The following is a 13,326-nucleotide window of genomic DNA, read 5'->3' as shown; positions in this document are numbered from 1 at the left end:
GCCATGCTGTGGTGTAAAGGGAATTAAATTATTGCATTGTAATAAATACATTCTTTTTTTTTCCCTTTTGATGTATTATCATCTTGAGCCACTTAATACAATGTAAAGCCATTTGGGATTTAAAAAGACAACAAGAAATGAGGCTTTATTAAATTCGCAGAATCCTTTGCCTAATATATTGTTCCACTTTAACGATTTCACTACTCGACATGACTGAGGCTTATTTCATGTTTTCATTCAGTTTGACAAATGACAGTGCTATGCACATCATGAGAAAGAAGGTCTTTTAGAACACCAGCAGTGGTAACATAGAATTTGATGCACAGATGGCTTGGGCTTCATCTGTAATGGAAGGATCTTCGCATCATCTCTCAGCTTACTCTGCAGGCGTTTGTATAGGCATGTGTGTGACCAAACCTTTGCTATGGGTGCTTGTGTGTTGGTGAAGTGACCTTCATCTTGATGTTAATGTTTCCTTCTGTTTAATGTTCTTCAAAGAACAGAGCTTTCTTTCAACTGAAGGCCACAGCAGATCCACGTGTGTGTGTGTGTGTGTGAAAGGCCTGTCAGCCTGACATCAGTGCCAGGGAAGGTCATGGCACAAATCCTCCTGGGAGAGACCCGGCTCGTGCGCAACGTCCACGGGATCAGGCCCAGCCAGCATGGGTTCATGAAAGGCAGGTCGTGTTTGACCAACCTCATCTCTTTCTATGACTGGATGACCAGACAGGTAGATGAGGGAAAGGCTGTTGATGTAGTCTACCTAGACTTCAGCAAAGCCTTTGACATGGTCTCTCACAGTATCCTTCTGCAGAAACTGGCTGCCCGTGGCTTGGACAGTTTTACCCTCTGTTGGATGAGGAACTGGCTGGAGGGCCGTGGTCAATGGAGTGACGTCTGTTTCAAGTGGTGTCCCCCAGGGGTCGGTGCTGGGGCCCATCCTGTTTAATATCTTCATTGACGACTTAGATGAAGGGATTGAGTGTACTCTGAGTAAGTTTGCAGATGACACCAAGTTGGGAGGTTGTGTCGATCTGCCTGAGGGCAGGGAGGCCCTGCAGAGGGATCTAGATAAGCTGGATCGCTGGGCTGAGATGAATGGGATGAGGTTTAACAAGGCCAAGTGTCGGGTCCTGCAATTTGGCCACAACAACCCTATGCAGCGTTACAGGCTTGGGGATGAGCGGTTGGATGACTGTGAAGAGGAAAGGGACCTGGGAGTGTTGGTTGATGCTCAGCTGAACGTGAGCCAGCAGTGTGCCCAGGTGGCCAAGAGGGCCAACGGCATCCTGGCCTGCATTAGAAATGGTGTGGCCAGCAGGAGCAGGGAGGTGATCATCGCCCTCTACTCAGCACTGGTGAGGCCGCACCTCGAGTACTGTGTTCAGTTTTGGGCCCCTCACTACAAGAAAGACATTGAGGCCCTGGAACGTGTTCAAAGGAGGGCAACAAAGCTGGTGAGGGGTCTGGAGCACAGGGCTTATGAGGAGTGGCTGAGGGAGCTGGGATTGTTCAGTCTGGAGGAGGCTCAGAGGAGACCTCATTGCCCTCTACAACCTCCTGATGGGAGGTTGTGGTGCAAAAGGGTCCGGCCTCTTCTCCCAGGCAAATAGTAGGACCCGAGGAAATGGCAGGAAGTTATACCAGAGGAGGTTTAGGTTGGACATTAGGAGAAACTTTTTCTCTCAGAGAGTGGTCAGGCACTGGAATGGCTGCCCAGGGAGGTGGTGGAGTCGCCGTCCCTGGCAGTGTTCAAGAGGCGCCTGGATGAGGAGCTACGAGAGATGGTTTAGTAGCTTGTGGTACTAATAGGAATGGGAGGGTGGTTGGACTAGATGATCTTGCAGGTCGTTTCCAACCTTGCAATTCTGTGATTCAGTGAAAGGGATGGCTGCCTCCCATGGTTTGCTCCTGGAACTGTGGTCTCCATTCCAGAAGTTAAAGAGAAGAATGCAAAAGTGGAAGGTGGAGGTACATTAAGGGCTGGTAGCTTTCACACAGATTTTTTTGAGTCAAAAAACACAGGTGTTTTTTGGTCTGCAACATCAGTAAATATTGAGCTGTATTATATTCAATATTTCAGTAGGCAAAACAAAGCTACTGTATGCCTGACCTTCATATAACATGGCTGAGTCATTGGTATGTGTCCTATATGTGGGAAACTTTAAAACATATGCTAGATCGTTGCCTGTAATATTGGCTGTAGAGGCAAAACTAGATGCATAGCAGTTGAAAATCTCATTGACTTCATTGAGATACAAGGAGGTATTGCAAATACCCATCCATGCAATCAACTCTGGACTTGCAGCAGTGTACACACAGGGTTAACATTAGGCTTTTATGCAAGTTCTTGCCCAAATCGGGCTTCCCAGTTTGTGTAAATCACTTTTGCTCAGTCTCCAGCCATATAGACCGCTGTAGGGAAGGAAGGGGGTGAGAACGATTTGCTTGAATTCCAGTGTGGACCATCTCAGTTTGTGCTGTCTTCAAGAAATTGTAGTGTTGGATCCAGCTAGAAATGACTGCTATTTTGTCATATCACTACTGTGTTTTATCAGGAAGTTCCGCTGTGGGTTACAGGCTCCTCTTGAAGCCTGATGTTCAAGAGCTCTTCACCAGAAACATCAGTGCTATTGAATGGAAACGGATCTTACGAGTCAATTTCAAAACAGATGCTGGCGGGGCAGTCTCCAGTTGGTTTTACGTTCCCCTTAGAGCACACTTCCTCATGGTAAATTCCTTAACGTAGAGGAGGGTAACTAAGATAGCAGAATATATTTATTTTAATAAGAGCTTTAATGAACTTCAGGAACATGGTTTCAGTACAGCGTTGTAAAAGCACTGTTACCTTGTACACACTGACCTCGGTCCTGCAAACAATTACTCTTGGCCATGTGTGTGCTGTGAAACGCATATGGATGTGTCACAGAGAGCGAGCTTGGGGTAGTCTGGAAAATCAGAAAGGTTAACAGAGGGGTTCTGCGACAATGCTTACGCAAAGCACTCCTCCCCAGAACCCTGCAGAGAGAGAAGCTTTTCTCTCTGCCACCGGAGCTGGATGGGAGAAGAGTGGCTTTGTGCCGGGATGGGGCAGCGCTGCGGGCTGACATGGCCGGCCATGGGCTTTCATCCCTGTGCTGTCTCTCCGCAGCTGGCGGTGCCGCACAACGACGAATGGACGCGCTTCGCTCGGACCCTGGTGGAGATCCGCGCCAACCGGGCGGACAGCGAGGAGGAGGGGGCGGTGGAGCTGGCGGCATAGAGGAAGAGGAGGAGCGGCCTTCCCTGCCGACTGTCGTGCTGTGGCTGCCGATGCCAGCGTGCGTGCCAGTACTGCTCAGAGCATTCCATGCTAATCACACGGCTTTACACGGGGCTGAAAAAATCCAGAGCATTTTCATACTTTATATTTCTGTCTGAAAGGTAAGAAAGAAAAGACAAATCAACCCTTTATGGGTTTAGTTGTTGCCTTTTAACTACTTAGTAGCTGTATTTAATGGTTAGGAACCCCTGGTTAAGCTTGTGCTCACATTGCCCTTCTGGCGTAGTCCTATTAAATCCATATGAAGCCAGATATGATTATGTGCAGATGTGGTGTGCTTCACTGTATGGGACTGGGCCAAAGGCTTTAGATGTGGTGTTTCACATGGTGACTTACATTATGAATGGATGTACTATACGAAAGTTGCTGCTCCTTATTTATTGCGGTGTGCTGCATGGAACATATTTATTTGAAAGCATTAAAATAAACGATCCTAAAGCATGTGCATAATGAGAGAACTGCATTGTCTGTGTGCTGCTGTAGAGGTTACATTAAAGTCCACGTAACAATTACAGTACATCAGTTGTGCTTAAGATGTAAGATCTATAAAGGTTGGCTTGAGTGGATGGAGTGCGTTTCCTTTCCTCTTTTTAAGACGCCCATTATTTCTAGGCACTTTAACAATATTTCAAATACAGTTGGTCACTGATACTTGTCATGCAAGTTAACACTAACAGTCTGACAAAGGGTTGTGGTTCCCGAGTATGACACTAGCGTTGCCAATAAAATGTATCCAGCCTGTTCTGTTGCAGTGTGGTTAATCCTTCCCTGCCAGCAGCGCTCAGCACATTCATTACTGGGCACTGGGAAACAGGGCTTTGCCGGCTTGCAGAGCACTACTGCAGCTGCTGTGTGAGCACACGGAGGTGCAGGACTGGCCAGCCATGGCCTTGGTGCAACAGATTCTCTGCAGCTGTTACAGAACAAACTAATCCATGCCAGCTTCTAGGTTTGGTTTCCTCCCCAACCCTACTGTGCATGGTTACCTGCACACATAACACAGCACTGTGCTGCTGTATGAACGAGAAGAAAAGGAATAAGGAAAAAAGGTCTTCAGAGTCAGTTTGTGGTAGGAGACAAGGAAACATTCTACTTAACAAGGAATTCATGGCCGGAGCAAGGCAGCAGGGCACAGGCTGAGGGATGTGGCAGGCTGCTGGCAGTACAGCATTGCAGTGTCCCCTGGGCAGACAGGTGAGCCATCACAGCAGGAAGCACTGGAAGTCAGGCAGTAACAATTCTGTGCGTTCCCAGGGAAGCACATCTCCATGCAGTTCAGGACTGTATTGGCTAATGCCATCCAGGGCCAATCACATTCTGAACCATGGGCTGGGTTCCTCAGATTGGGATGTCACATCCCTATGCCTGCAGACACAGGACCTGAAACAGTGCACAGTGGTGTCAGCTATCAGAGTCAGCCCTATGGAAGCACACACACGCATGCACGTGTCCATCAGAGCCTGTTACAGGCCAAGGGTGCTCTGCCCATCACCCTTGCACAGCAAACCCACACCCAAGTGTGTGTACCTGTATGGGAACTGCTGGGTCACAGCCTGAACCTCTGATTGAGCACCTGAGGAGAGCGCTGAGTCAGCCAGAGGAGCACAGGTGAAGGCAATTCTCCTGTGCTGCTGGAAGGGGTGGAGCCTGGCTGCACCTCTCCTAGACCTATTTAAGAGCTGGCTACCAGTGGGGAAAGATCTTTTCTGGAGATCTGCTCTGCTGGAGTTCCATAAGTGAACCCAGGATACAGGTAAGCTTTCTATCCATTTTCTTTTTGTTACTATAATCTGCTTTGCCTAACTCTCTTGTTTATTTTGTAATTATAACAACTTAATATTCATCGATTATACAGTACCCAACATGGGTGCAGTGGGAAAGGGCTCAACCCCAGTCTGTTTCCTGTGCATCGTAAGCTGTGCACTGACAGCAGTAACTTTGCTTCTTTGTTTCCCCATTACCTTCAGTTTTTGGAATCAAAGTGAGGGGAAGTTCCATAATACCATGCAGAAGAACTTCCTTATGGTAAAGGTGATGCAGACTGGAACAGGCTGTCCAGCTGCGGAGCCCCCTTCTATGGAGATATTCAAGACCCATCTGGATGCCTACCTGCGCGACCTATTGTAGGGTACCTGCCTGAGCAAGGGTTGGACTCAATGATCTCTAGAGGTCCCTTCCAAACCCCACGACTCTATGAAGTACTCACTGCCCACACTGCCTCTGTGCATTCTTAGCTCATAAAGTGGCCTCGAGATGTGCCTCAGAAGTGCTGCACATTTCCATAGAGCAAAGCCCAAAGGGCTGACAGCGCATGCAGCAGAGGCTTGGACAACCTTGAGCATGAGAAGCATCCAAGGCCTGAGTATCACAGCAGCGCTGGTGTGGCCACATCGTGTGCTGCAGAGGCACTGAGTCTCACACCATGCTGGGGCACAGCGCTGTGCTCAGCCATTGCCCGGCGCACAGCAGAGGTGGCCCAGGTGGCCCTGTCTCCTAAGTCAGACGCAGAGCAGTTTGTCAGATACCCCATTTTTAGCACGTTGAGAGAAACCTGCCCAAGTTATTTAGGAAGCCTGTGGTACGTATGGTCATAAAAGCATCCCCACTGTCAGTCTTAAGGAACTTAAGCCAAACCCCTTTCTCAGGGACAGGCAGAAAATCCCTCAGCTCCTGCTGGGCACACAAACAGGAACAGAGGTGGCTGCCTGAGATGCCCCCAGTAGGGAACATCATCAGTATTAGAGCAGCTCTCTTTTTGGCTGACTCAGTGGGATGTGGCTGGGCTGCAGGAAGCAAACAAGGTTACCTTTTATCCTATTCTTTCCAACACTTTGCGTAACTCACCCAGAAACTCAAAGACAACAACCATCTCAACATCCCTGGGGCCTTATGTTCGTAAGGCAATCTGACTTAATCAATTTCTTGGCCTGTAAGCTTTTCAGAACTTTTGCATCCTTTTGTGTTTGGAGGAAGCTGACAGCACACAGCCAGAGGATCTCTGGACAGAACTGCTCTGAGTATCATGAGCTGGGCCGCGCATCGGAGAGGCCATCACAGACTCTTCACCATTCTGTCCCTGCTAACAGAGATGTGTCCTGGCTGCAACAGTCCAAGACATCCCATCCCATCACCAGACCGCGTCAGAAGCGAGTGGCTGCCACCTGGATGTGCACACCTAGGCTGGCACTGACCCAAAAGCACAAAAGAACAGCTCAGCACTCAGATGTCTTCCAAGAGCTGCTGCTTTCCCGTGGAAATTCTTGACAAGGTAAGTCAGGGAAAAGCAAGCGATTAATTGGAAAAACAACTCCTAAATTGCCTAAAAAATCTCCAGTGTCAAACGCAAGCAGCTCCCAGAGAAAAAGTTTAACTTTTGTGACAAGACTTAACAAAAAACCATGACAGTTAGCTTTGGAGAAATACCAAAGAAGCAGGCTTTTTACCCATTTTTGAAACAAAGGAACTGTCATTTTGGAAGACTTGAATAGATAAGGCCGAGAGGTTGCAGCCAACAGCTGCCCTGTGCTCTCTGCACAGTGCAGCCCAACTCAGAGGTACAGCTGCTGGTAAGTATCGTCTCCCTCACCTTCAGGTGTGCGAGCACTGCAGGCTGCTATTCTCATGCCTTATTTCACTGATAATTCTGAAATACAATTTAGTTGAAGTAAATAATTTTGATGACAACCCAAACACAAATGCAATATAGCAATTTCAGTATTTCAACAAATAGCAATAAAACACAGTATTACCCACCTACTTCTGCAAAGATACTGCATCCAGGCGTTTTCTCAGTTTACAATCTGTGCTGAAGCCAACACTTCCCATCTTTCAAAAGAAGAAAAGCATTCTTCTGTAAACACTAAATTCTTGTCTTAAGAGGTAGCACAGAGGATACCCAACAATAACTTCTGTTGGCCAGGTACTCAGAATAACACAGGTCTAGTGGCTTCTATGACAGGGTTACAGCATTGGTGGAGAAGAGAAGAGCAACTGACATCATCTATCTGGACTTGTGCAAAGAAAGCATTTGATAGTGTATTGCACAACATCCTCATCTCTAAATTGAAGATATGTGGCTTTGACAGATGGATCACCTGGTAGGTAAGGAATGTGCTGGATGGTCGCACTCAGAGCTGTGGTCACTGGCTCAATGTTCAGGTGGAGACCAGTGATCAGTGGCGTTCCTCAGGGGTTGGTATTGGGATCTGCACGGTTTAACATCTGTGTCTGTGACACAACAGCAGGATTGAGTGCACCTGCAGCAAGTTAGCAGATGACAGCAAGCTGCATGGTGCAGCTGACAGGCTGGAGGGAAAGAATACTATCCAGATGCACCTGGACTGGCTTGAGAAGTGGGCGTGTGCAAACCTCATGAAGTTCAACAAGGCTCAGTGCCTTGAGTTGCATCAATCCCAAACACGAATTCAGGCTGGGAGGAGAATGGATTGAGAGAAGCCAGGAGAAGGTTAGAGGTTTTGGCTGATAAGAAGCTCAATATGACCTGGCAATGTGCACTTACCAGCCCAGAAAGCCAACCACATCCTGGGATGCATCAAAAGAAGCGTAACTATCAGGGCAAGAGAAGCAAGTGTCACCTGTGTGCTCCACTCTTGCACGGCCTCACAGCACTGCGTTCAGCTCTGAAGCCATAACCTACAGACATGGAGCTGCTGGACAGAACTTCTTGAGGAGGTCAGGAGAATGATCAGAGGGCTGGAGCAGCTCACCTATGGAGACAGGCTGAGGGAGCTGGTCTTGTTCGGCTTGGAGAAGAGGTTCTGAGGAGACCTCACTGTAGCTTTCCAGTACTTAAAGGGGGCCTACAGAAAAGCTAAAGAAAGACTTTTTTACAAGGGCCTGAAGTAATAGGACAAGGAATGACAACTTTAAATGGAAAGAAGGGAGATTTAGATAGATGTTAGGAAGTAATTCTTCCCTCGGAGGGTGGTGAGGTGCTGGCACAGACTGCCCTGAGAAGCTGTGGATGCTCCATACCTGGAAGCGTTCAGGGCCAGAGATTGGATGGGGCCCCGAGCAGCCTGATTTAGAGGAAGGTGTCCCTGGCCCCGATGGGAGAAGGTTGGAACTAGGCGATCATTAAGATCCCTTCCAGCTCAGTCCAAGCCAGTCTGTGATTCTATGACTATAAAAAGAAAAAAAAGAAAAACAGAAAAAGCAAGCAGAAAGGCCTACTTCAATCCTGCTTTTTGACTGAAGAAAAATGTCTTTTTTGTACGACATCTACACCAATGCGTGTCTTTTCTACGCACACGGACACAGGTAATTTCATTCTCAAACTGCAGATGTTTTTATAGCCCAAACACCTGAATATTAGCTTTATCTTTAACTTAAATTTATAAATGAAGTTGAACAAGCCTTTGGATGTACTATCCCATTTCCATAACAGAATACCACATGTGCATCTGTTTGAAAGGTTTATTACTATCTTCATAAATACATAATTTTCTAAACACTGTGCAAGGCACCAAAAAATTAAGTAAAATCTTTTCTTTCAGAGTATTTTAATCTCTGTGGACTCAATGAAGTAAATAAGAATCTGAAACCACCTATTTGCCAATTACAAGCCAGCAGTTAAGGCAGGTACCATTGATACAGTGCATGAATTTTCTATTGCAGCTATTTAAACAAGCAGCGTTTTACTAGAGTGCATATACAAACTGAATTCCAAACACCAGCAACCCAAGATAGGCACCTAGTTATGAAATTTCCTTGTACGTGTAGTAGAATGCCAAAAGTACTGCCATAAAGTGCAAAGACTATGGACAATAACACTTTCTTTTGAGCATTTTGATACTAGTAACATAATACAATGGCTAAACATTTATAAATGTGGTTTCCATTACAAAAACATGTTCCACATAAAAGCTTCATAACACAATCCAGAAACAGAACTTGTGCGTGTACATATTTAAAAAGTCAAAGCTGTACTGGCAGAGTTAGGTACCAGGGGTGTATTTGCTGACCTCTACAGACACGCACCAAGTTGAGAACCAATTCACAGGTGCACTCAAAATCATTCTGCTTTGAGCACCGTGATATCCACTGAGTTTTTTTGCCATTTGAGTGACAGTGTGTGACATCCACCCTGGGAATCTGCAACTGAGCACTGTCTGTAAGATGATCTGGCTCACAGCTCTCACCCAACCCTCCCCAATAAATGGAACCTAAAATTAGTGTCTTCCCAACACAAGCTCATGTCAGATGTGGACAGATACATTCATGGTCCCAAACTTAAAACGACTGGTAAGAATCTCACAGTGATCTGGTTAAGGAAGCACAAAGACAAATGATTACGTTTAAGATGAGAACTGCCTTAAAACTCAAATGAAGCCAAACTGTTATACGATGTGAAGCTAAAGGAACAAAAGTATTAACCAATTAGAAAAGTGGCTCTTTCCCAACTAATAACAAAAAGCCTACAGCAATAAGCTTAGGGTCCTACTGCTGCAGCAGCCTTTGAGGTAGGTGGTGATGGCTTAAACCGAGGTAGGTAAAGTCCAAACTTGTTTTCGATCCCTGCAAAAGTGGCAACTGCCAATTTGTAACCACCAACATGGTCAGGGTTAGGAGCAGGGAGCGTGATCCTGGATTTAGGAACTGGCTCTGATCCAGCTGGTTTTCTGCAAAACAATAATAACAAAAAAATAACAATTTCTATAGCATGAAAGCAATATTCACAAAACTACTCCATAAAGCCAGCTGAGCGAGGGACCTGAGAGCACTTCCTACTGAGTAACTCAATTAAATGCCACAACCTTCCAGAACAGCCAAGGGTCTTCGCGTTCACTGAGATGGAGGATGGTCAAATCTTTCAGTGCACTGATTAAAACTGCAGTGTGAAGTTCAGAAGTCTCTCCTACAGCATACAACCAATCCAGTAACTCAGCAGAGTTTAAATAACTTCTTTGGTAGTCTTCTATTGCCCCCAAAGCTTCATAAGCATCTGCAGCTGCATCTGGTAATCATGTTAAAACAGCAATATGCACATCCCTATGTACTATGTCCTCAAAGGAGGCAGAGCTGAGACTCTGACAAACAGTATTTGGACTTGGTGACACCTGTAGACCCTTTTGTATGTCAGATCCCTCCTTAATAAGGGATGCAGCTCCTTCAGCACACTAATGAGGACTAATGCAGAGTGCATCCTGACTCAGTAAGCATTACACATCCCCTGCAGTTCTCCCCCACCCTGTTATTCAGCCTTTTGCTGTCTCCATTTATACCAACACATGTCCCCAGATCAAAATGATGACCTAAAATGTGGTAATGTCTTGCTGTGATACAGGTGGTTTATCATCATCTTATCCTCCACAAGACGTAACGTGGCTTAACCAACATTAACAAAACCTTTGCAATATCTTCTACACAATGCTAAGACCCCTATTCTGCCCGAAGACACATGGAGATCCCAGAGCAGCTGTGGGTTCCCAGGCACATTCACACACCACATACTTACACTCCCCCGAAGTCCACGTAAAACCATCTCTGCAGTAGTTCATAAGTCACAAGAGTTACACCAAACTGGGGAGATGATCGAAACACACGAGCTTGAAAGGAAACAAAACAGTCCTTAAGTGACACAAAACCAAAGCAAAGCAAAGCAAAGCAAAGCAAAACAAAACAAAAAAGAAAATTAGTAATCAAAGCTGTTTTCCACACCTCCTGCTCCTTTCCACAGAGCCTTTGGACCTTCCTCTCGAAGGATCTTCACAAAGCAATCTACAACACCGCTGTAAGTGGTCTGCCCTGCCCGGGCTGCTACCTGTAGCCTTGTTTTGATGACATCTGCAGGAGTCACCAGAGAGGCCGCAGGCATACCTGGAGACAAAAAAACCTTTGGGTTGGTATTGCTGACTTATTACATATGCTACAAACTGCAGTTCCCCAGGGGTAACCATGCCCTTCATCCTTACATTAGCAGAACCCAGCACACAAGGTTTGAGCAGAAGTTGGAAAACAAGCAACAGGAGGCAGCGTTGTGGACGTGGCTTCACCCAGAGAAAGCTTCTCTTAGAGGAAAAACCGTATCACAGGCTTCCTGTCAAGCTGGGAGGCACAGCCTGGATTTTTCAGTGCTAACCAGAAACTTGTATAGTCAATAAGCACAATGTTTTTGGAGGTGAGGTCGATCTTTCCCTTTCCTCTTCACGCCTCGCTGTGGTTCCTGGCACTCTGGCTGCACGCTGTGCTAGAAGAGCCTGCACACACACACTGCCCTTATCCCCACACAACAGCTTTACCAAGAACTGATAATGCCGTGCACGCTCAGCAAGGCACAAGAGCTAGGTTTAAAGAAAGGTTCATTTTTCTCATTAGGAACGGCAGATTGCTCAGCTGCAAAGTCACAGCTGACATCCCCAGCAGAACGCTTGGAGGAAGATTTAAATTTACCCTGGCAGACAATCAACTGAAAGTAAAAAACACCAAATTATCAACAGGCAACAGGCAATATCTCTGAAATCATTCCTGTCCAAAGGAGACTGCCCATGTTTAGAATTAAGAAAAAAAAGAAAGAAAGAAAAAATAGGGATCGAGACTGTACCCAGGAGACAGTGTCTCTTATGGTTTTATTACTTTTCCATTCTGCATCTGTTCCAAACCAACTTGGTCAAATGTAGATGCATAAATCTCCTTTGCTTTGGTTTTTTTTTAGGCTTAATAATTCTGTAACAATTTTTGTCCAAACCAGCATGGTCTGGCTTCAGGCACCACAGCATCCTTCTGCACGCTGCTTCAGAGAGATGGAAGCTGGTACAAATCACCAAAAGAATTCCTCCTCCTCTCCTGGACCCCCCAAAATAACACACACACTGAACTTGCACAGTGGTCAGTTCTGGCAGGCAAATGCAACAACTCAGTAAAGGTTTCTGAACTTTGGAGAGGCTGAAATTCCTCTTTGCTTACCCTTACCCACACCAGGATATTGGTTTGTCTTCAATTTAAAGCTGGACTTTTGTTCTTCAAAAGCCAGCCAGTGTTTTCAAGGAAAACCAAAGGACATACTTAGAAGCAATTCTGCTTACTACACATTGACTGCCATCTCCTTAATACTCACTCCTTATTGCTTTTTTGTATAAAACGAGCTTTACTGATTTTCTGGGTTTTTTTTGTTTCTTTTTTAATCCTGTTTTCAGAGCTATGTATAAAGCAAAAAAGACTTCACAGACAAATAAAAATTCACAGGTCACTGTCCTGAGGAGCATACAATCAGAATGAGACAAATGACTCAGCAGGAGATGACAGTAAAAAAGAGGAGCACGGGAAGAGAAGGAAGCTCATAGGAGCAGTAAGCAGATGGAGCAAATTAAAGAGCTATCCTGTTGTTGATAATGGCATCACCTCCTCAGAAAATGCCATGGCACAACAGGTTGATCGGGTGAACAGTGAAAACAGCAGCAGATCCAACTAGATGATGTGCGTGTTGTGCTGCATGTGTCCCTAATGACAACAAAAAGGAAGAAAACAGACAGCAGACACAACACCCATTGGCAAAGGGTGCGGGTGTGCATCCAAGCAGGCCAGTTTGTAGCAGAGGGCCCTGCACATTTAGAGTTGAAGCCAGTGCTGGAGGTGTGGGGTTCTTGTTGAGGCCTCCCCTCAGCCTTCTCGTGGCAAAGCAGGGCTGACATGTACGCCCCACCATACTTTATCTGTACCCAATAGAGAAATTCCTTGGTTTTGTAAGCTGTATAATGAATGGTGGATCTTTAATACTGTAATTTGCTCATGAGAGTTAACTTTAAGAGGACTTCACAGGAAACCCTGGATAAAATTCACAACACAGCTAGTTTGGTAAGCTGTATCAGCAACAATAAAGACTGCTTCTGTGCCTGGACTTCAAAGGACAGTTATCTCAGTCTGCAATCAACTGACAATGGCTATAAAGAGAAAAAGAGGAAAATCCAAGAAATGACTTGGCTTTAAAATGCCAACTGATGTTTGAAGTCTATAAATAAGAACTGAAGTTCAAAAATGGTTTTGTT

General features: G+C 45.8%; 2 protein-coding genes across 5 annotated transcripts in view; one reads left to right on the top strand and one right to left on the bottom strand.

The window, feature by feature from the left end:
- Positions 1-3,262, top strand: part of DYNC1I1 (dynein cytoplasmic 1 intermediate chain 1) — a gene marked incomplete at both ends in the record, with an annotated part of 166,120 nt that extends 162,858 nt beyond the window's left edge. For all 4 annotated transcript variants that reach the window (XM_079538690.1, XM_079538688.1, XM_079538689.1 and 1 more), the window contains one exon: positions 3,152-3,262. In XM_079538690.1, coding sequence (XP_079394816.1) covers positions 3,152-3,262 — 111 coding nt within the window. The remainder of the gene's footprint in view (positions 1-3,151) is intronic.
- A 6,511-nt stretch (positions 3,263-9,773) lies between these two features.
- Positions 9,774-13,326, bottom strand: part of SLC25A13 (solute carrier family 25 member 13) — a gene marked incomplete at both ends in the record, with an annotated part of 93,310 nt that continues 89,757 nt past the window's right edge. The window contains 3 exons of the mRNA XM_079538132.1: positions 9,774-9,963; positions 10,800-10,890; positions 11,003-11,161. Of these exons, the coding sequence (XP_079394258.1) occupies positions 9,774-9,963; positions 10,800-10,890; positions 11,003-11,161 (440 nt within the window). The remainder of the gene's footprint in view (positions 9,964-10,799; positions 10,891-11,002; positions 11,162-13,326) is intronic.

Source organism: Tetrao urogallus, assembly GCF_951394365.1.
Source record: "Tetrao urogallus genome assembly, chromosome: 7".
NCBI lineage: Eukaryota > Metazoa > Chordata > Aves > Galliformes > Phasianidae > Tetrao > Tetrao urogallus.
Note: the sequence above shows the minus strand (reverse complement) of the source record. Positions and strands in the feature narration are given on the sequence as shown.